A 6,622-nucleotide genomic window follows, 5' to 3' on the forward strand; every position below is an offset into this window, starting at 1 on the left:
TTCACTATTCAATGCTTCTCTTAACTTGAAAATGAATGTTGCTACATTCGAAACGTCGTTAATATATTATTATTTGCTAAATCTGCCTTTTGATCTACCAACGTCATCTAAGAATTGTTCAACTCCTTGAAAATTCAAATGCACTCTCTGGTCATAAATTGTACGCATATAATCAAGATATTTCTGTCATCTTATAATAAATTGATTAAAGTAAATGAATCATTAATTGAACATTAATGAAGCAGGACAGTTACTTTGTGACCACAAAAAAGGAATACACACATTATAATTTTTTTAATAAGTATCTGGAAATTCTTCACCGCATTACTTGTGATTGCAGGCGTGTGCCGCCCTGATCAGTTCAAGTGCGCCAACGGCCGCTGCATAGACGAGACGTGGCGGTGCGACGGAGACAAGGACTGTTATGACGGCGACGACAGCGACGAGGACGGCTGTGCTAACCGGCCACGTGAGTAACTCTACTGACATTCTGACTGACTAACTTCCCTCCCAACTCTACTCGCATTTATAAGCACTTCCACTATTAACCTAATGTTGTCCGTATATATACACGAGGAAGTACCACATAAGGATATACAAAAAGAATATATTTGCCGAAGGTAATGCTTATGAGTTTCCACTGCAGACCGTGCTGGCGTTACCTTGACTTCAGAAGATCATCTCTTGCGTGTAATTTTGTTCCTTTGTTTTCGTAGCAACCGCGCACAGTTTGCCCCAAGCCTCGAAGTGTCACCGAATTCAACACAACAAACAAACTTTTTCAACACTTATCCCCTAACTTTCCACAAAATTCTTTGCTCAAGTTATTTAGTAATTGACCCGCAAATTACGTTCTAAACGTGTTTGCTTGCTGTTATCTGGGATCTAAAACCGTACGATATGAAGTTTCATCCTAAGACGTTTCCTCTGTTTGTGTTAGTGTAGTGAGTGTTGTTGAAGAACATTTCAGATAGTTTACACCTGTGTTGTGAATGATTCGAACTTATTAGTGTTAGTTCTGATGGGTCATTTATGTTAAATTTAATTATCAATCAGCATCTGCTGGGTGGCATGTTGTATATGCTGTGCTCCTTATTTATGTGGGTGTCGTTTGACTGGTATTCAAGTACTGTGGTCTGCTGTTATATATATTCTGTGTTCGGAAGTGGTGTTTCGATTCGACAATGCACAACTTTAAATGATTGATTAAATCTGGCCTTTCTATGGTCCGTAGTCTGGACTACATTGACTTGAGTTTAATTACATGTTAGGTCTTGCTTTTTTACTTATTTGCCCTAATTTTCCGTTTTATAGTTACATCTGTTGAATAATTAAGCAAGCAAAACGTAACGTCACAATTGAATAAAAAATCTCCATCAGATGATTTCGGCAATCTCTGTCATCGGCATGCGCTGTCTCGACCGCTTCGTGCTTGCGCATGACTACAGTTTGATCGGTTGAATACAAATCAAGTTTTTAAATATAATAATTTTCAATAATAATTTTTTATGACAGTTGGATATGAATACGAGGAAATCATATCACTAGTTTAATTAATACCGATCAAATGACTGCCTCTGTTCACTGGCGTTCACTTTCGTCATTGCGTGAGATGATGGCTCATATCAAACTTTCGATTCATCAGACTCAGTATTAGTTTTGATGTATTAAATGAATGATTTGAAACTGGAAAGTGTAGCATTAATAAAAAATAATATTAACATGAATAAATACAGAAATAGTTTTCAATAAAAGTGGGTTTAGAATGATTGATGCCCTCACAGCCTCGCTCATGTGAACTGTAGCCTTGAGCTAGTTCTCCATTACAGGGCAAGAAAAGTGAACTAATAATTGTATTCAGAACCTACTTTATATTATAATGATTATTAATGTACCTAGTTCCTAAGAAATAATATTGATTTTTCCTAATATAAGGATATTCAAAATACTAGACTCAGCCATAGTGATAGTGCGTTTATAATGGCGGCTCCTGAAATTGCTCTGGCCTAAGAACGTGAGTGCGGTGGATATTCCCGCGTTTCCCCGGTGCCAACGCCACATTAACTGCAATTTTACCCCCGGCAGCCGACGTCCCCCGCTTGACTGTCAGGCCGGCCGTGACCTCCGCCAGCGTTTCTTGGACGAAGCGGAGGCAGCAATTTTTCAACGTAACTCTGGCAGTAAGTATTAACAAATAAGATTGGAATAATTCTGTTATGAGACTTGTGATCGTTGTTTAGGATAGAAAAGTATGCAAGTACTAATATAACAAATTCAGAATACTTGTATTATGAAAATTTGGCCTTATACTATGAATGTTTGGCCATGAATATCGCTTATCCTCAGATTTCCAGAATTTGAGGGAAGCTACATGCTAATTAAAGGATTTTAAAAACAGTGGCATGTTTCAATGTTCATAACTTTTGCATGATTTACGTAGATGAAATCAAGAGAAGATTGTGCTACAAAGAAGCCCGACGCTGGTCAGCATTTTCACAAATTAAGCACGGCTAAACTGGAGCTGACGCAGCTGCAGGCGTACACTGAGTACGAGGTGTGCGTGTACGCATATAACGAGGGCGGAATGAACATGAAGTGTGAAGTGTTTGAGACCCTGCAGGACAAAGGTGAACGAGACTGCCTCTCTTCACTGCAATAATTGAGACTCCATATCCATGATATCCATTACCTATATATAAGTCACAAATGAAGATGACGCCGGAATCATTTACTGCATACAAATCTAATAAATATATAACCTACTTATCTTATGTAAGTATGTAATTTTTTGAAGGGGCAGCAAATGAGCGCAAAAAGTACTTCCCTTTTTTTGAGCGCTGAAGTGCGCTCAAAATTTCATGACACCTTTTTTAATTCAAACATTCCGTGGTTGTCATCAGCTCCTGGGCCTGTGGAGGAGTTGACCTCTTCCACGACGTCCACTTCCATCAGCCTGCGGTGGAGGAAACCTTGTCCTCCCATGGCCGCCATCAGGGGCTACCGCGTCAAGGTGGCTACAACCCTTCACTACGTCCAAGCGTCGGAGTGCAGCGACAGCGCTGCCCATTTCTGCCAAACAATCCCGGGACTTCAACCTGAACGCACGTACAGCATTGAGGTCAGGCTTAGTGTAGGGAACTATATACTAGGAATAGGGAGGGAGATGGGAGGGGGAGATGCTGCAGGGAGATGGGAGGGGAAATAAACAATCCCATAAATAAATTTCTATATGGGATTAAAAATTATTCAAGACCAATAAGGCAGTTTTGCCGTCATATTTCTGCCGCCATGGCTAAAGGAAACAAGATTTTGTGGCAGTTTTTTGGCAGCTGTGTGTTGTACGTAGCTTTATCAGTAAAGCCAAGATGTATAGCGGTTCAACTCATGGGAGGTTCTAAAAATGATATGGCCTAAGAGAAAGAGTACTTGCCTACATGTCTATAGTTCCGCTTCAGCCTTTCAATGAAACCTCGAAAGAGGAAATATCTTCTTTCTCCTCCTATCAGTATGTTCATATAACCGTATTGCACAGGTGTGTGTTGCAACGGAATTACGAATACCAGCATGCTTAACCAAATCTTACTGCCCGATTGACCGGAATAGTTGCACTCCCAATTCATGGACGTTTCCCAGCAAACTAGCATCAACCAGAAGATCCTTTACTTCACGAAGATAGAAACTTGGGGCGTCATTTAAACTAGGCTTCTGTTTGAAAATATACAGAGCTTCTAAAATTTAGGTCAAAAACGCCGGTTGTGGAATTTCAAACTTTAAAATCGTCATCGGATATTGGGACGTTGCCATCGTTCGCCATGAATGATTTTTCCAAGTACATTTCCTGTTCTACAAGTCCTTCCTTTATTCTCCGCCAGCCTACTATAAAAACTGCGCGATGTCATACCGACGTACTCAGATGTGCACATCTGTTTTGATAAACTAGGAACGATCGCACAAGAACAATAATAAAATCTGTAAGCTTAAATAACGAGTTGGATTCAGAATTTTTCATAAACAATGCACGTAGATTAAGGTTTGGATGGTATTTGGCAAAAAAAAACATTGAATTCCTTTAACATTCTCTAAGATTTGGGGCAACAGTATGAAAATAAACAACCCACAACGGTCCTGTTATCACACTCATCATGCATAAAATTAAGTTTCTTGAGATGAGAATACCCCAGTGGTGACGGAAAGTCATTTGGCGAATTGCAGTGCACAAAAATTGCAATTTATTTTTCCAACTGATATCTAATATGAAAATAGGTTGCATAAACAAATAATATATGTATGCAACAGGACAATTTGCCTGAGATGCATCATCTTGCAGCATTTGATAAACTACTTCTTAATTATTATTATCAAAATTAATTTGCAGGTTTTTTCAGGATACCTTTCATTATTCAGTTGAAAAAATGCACTTTTTAATCTCAGTGCTCAGACAGTGTATTTGAAAGTTTTGACTTATCTCTAGCAGTTGAAGTGTTAATATGATAATGAGTTCCTGATCTTGGTGCCAAAGTAGAGTAATTTTTCTAATTCAACGTCCAACAATTGTCCATTCTAATTGTCGATTGAAATATGCAATTGTAATAGAATTTTATCCTGTTTACGGCCGTACAATTTAATCTTATTTTCATCGCAATGTTTGTAAGCTGGCATTCTCCAAATTAGTCTTTTGAAATTAATTTCGACATCGAGAACTTTTTCTTGATTATTTGGCCTTTATCACTAGTCTCGGACGGGGCATTAGCATCGTCACTTTTTCTCAAGGTTAAGTCGTACATTACTAAATAAATTAATTTGATACGATTTTCGCGGAATCTGAGAAAATGTTTGGATGGAATTGTGTTACTGATTTGAACATCAGCGGTCAATTTTTTGCTTTTTCTTATATAATATCGAGACTTCAGAAGAACATCATTTTTTCTCAACAGGTTTGCTGATACAGTTGTTGCAATAACAGAGTTTAACTATGACCCTCAATTTCCGCGTTTCTTATTCTATAAGATACTCGGTCGAATACATCAGTCTGTTATTATATATATTTTATCATCTTTGGAATTATAATTACTACCATCCTTGACGATACTTCGATATAAAGACTACTTTGAGACGGTAATGGAAACTGATCTTGTTTCTGATTAATAATCTTGCTGTCAATAAGTTCTCGATCTAAATCAGTTTTAATTTTTAGCCCATAAGCATAAGTTTCAATTTTTTCAGTTGATTCAACAATTTGAACAGTTTTGTTACATTCTGTGCTCTCTATTTTAGTGATTAATTTATCTCAAATTTATCTACATATATTGATACTATCTGTTATTTCTTCACCTCGGATATTGAAAATAATTATATTTTTATCCGCTCAACAAATTAGGAGATTAATTATAAATAAGTTGGCCAAAATACTGTATATTTTTATGCCATGAGGATATTAGGAAAAAATGTACTCGAGTTATTGTATACATTTATAATCATTACGCTGTATCTATTAATTATACAGCACTGATTACGTTTTAACAGACGTTATATTTACTACATTTGTACTAACCTGTTCTCTCCACCTTCTAAGATATAGGCGCCGAAGCCTAACAGAGTATGCAAGCTGTTATGTTTGTTCAAATAAACTTTTAATTGAGGATCGTGACTAGTCATAGCATATTTAAGGGTATCGGTATTTGCCTTAATGTCAATCAAGTCCTTGAATATATTTTAATGTACTTATTTATACACTCCATCTCGTGGCATGAGGTCGGGATTGTTATAACATTTGTATCACCCAGAACTTTCTAATGAAATTTATTATTTGTTTCATCGATATTCGGGGTAGAATGATACACATATAGTCCCACCAATGCCAGTTCATGAAATTCATTTTTAGCGCATTTTCTCATTTATGAAAAAAATGCACTATTGTGCTCGCCATGTCCGTCTGTCCGTCCGTCTGTCTGTTAGTCTGTCTGTCCGTCCGTCTGTCCGTCCGTGACTTCACGGTTTCGTCGACGAAAAAATGCGCTCTCTGTCACTCACTGCAGTGAGTACTGAGTTATATTTTTTATCAAATTTTGATGCAGTTATAAAGTGTATAATAATATTCAATAATATTAATAACTTTGCTTTGTGATTCAATTTTTTTACACAAATTGTTGAAGTTCAACATCATAATCATTTAATAAATCTCGTTTATGAAGTTCATGTGACAATACTTGCAATTCATTAAAGACTCCTATGTTTCCAACATGCAGAGAGCCCAATAGTAAACGATATATTGCAAAAATATCATTAACGGTAGAACGAACAACAATCCCTATCGAAAATTAGTGGTGATCAGTTTTTGAATTGGAGGGCTAATTGCACATCTGAGGTAACCCCGTAAAATCGGCGCCTGAGCGCCAATGCAGGAACAATTGAGGCAAGGAGTTACAGGCGCCGGTTTGTGGGCAATTGTGAGCTTCAGTGCGTGTAGAGTGCGGAATCAAAACTCAGTTATGTATATGTCGGTTAGCTCGTAGCATCGCAGTCACTAACACGGTAACGGCGCTCAGTCATGTACGACGCGATCGGCAGCAGTTGATGGACGTACAAAGAAGGTAACAGGCTTCGCTCGGGCGTGTCGCAACCA

The 6,622-nt window shown here is 37.7% G+C and overlaps 1 protein-coding gene across 1 annotated transcript; it reads left to right on the plus strand.

The window, feature by feature from the left end:
* Positions 1 to 340: 340 nt before the first annotated feature.
* On the plus strand, positions 341 to 3,118 carry LOC108678099 (complement component C9-like; the record flags this gene model as incomplete). Its single annotated transcript, XM_018166446.2, has 4 exons — positions 341 to 469; positions 2,086 to 2,180; positions 2,441 to 2,627; positions 2,901 to 3,118. Coding segments are annotated over 4 exons (629 nt in total), but the record flags the coding sequence as incomplete, so codon positions are not given.
* Between the last annotated feature and the right edge of the window lie 3,504 nt (positions 3,119 to 6,622).

The sequence above is a fragment of the Hyalella azteca genome, unplaced genomic scaffold (genome assembly GCF_000764305.2).
Source record: "Hyalella azteca isolate HAZT.00-mixed unplaced genomic scaffold, Hazt_2.0.2 contig12498, whole genome shotgun sequence".
NCBI classification, from domain to species: Eukaryota; Metazoa; Arthropoda; class Malacostraca; order Amphipoda; family Hyalellidae; genus Hyalella; species Hyalella azteca.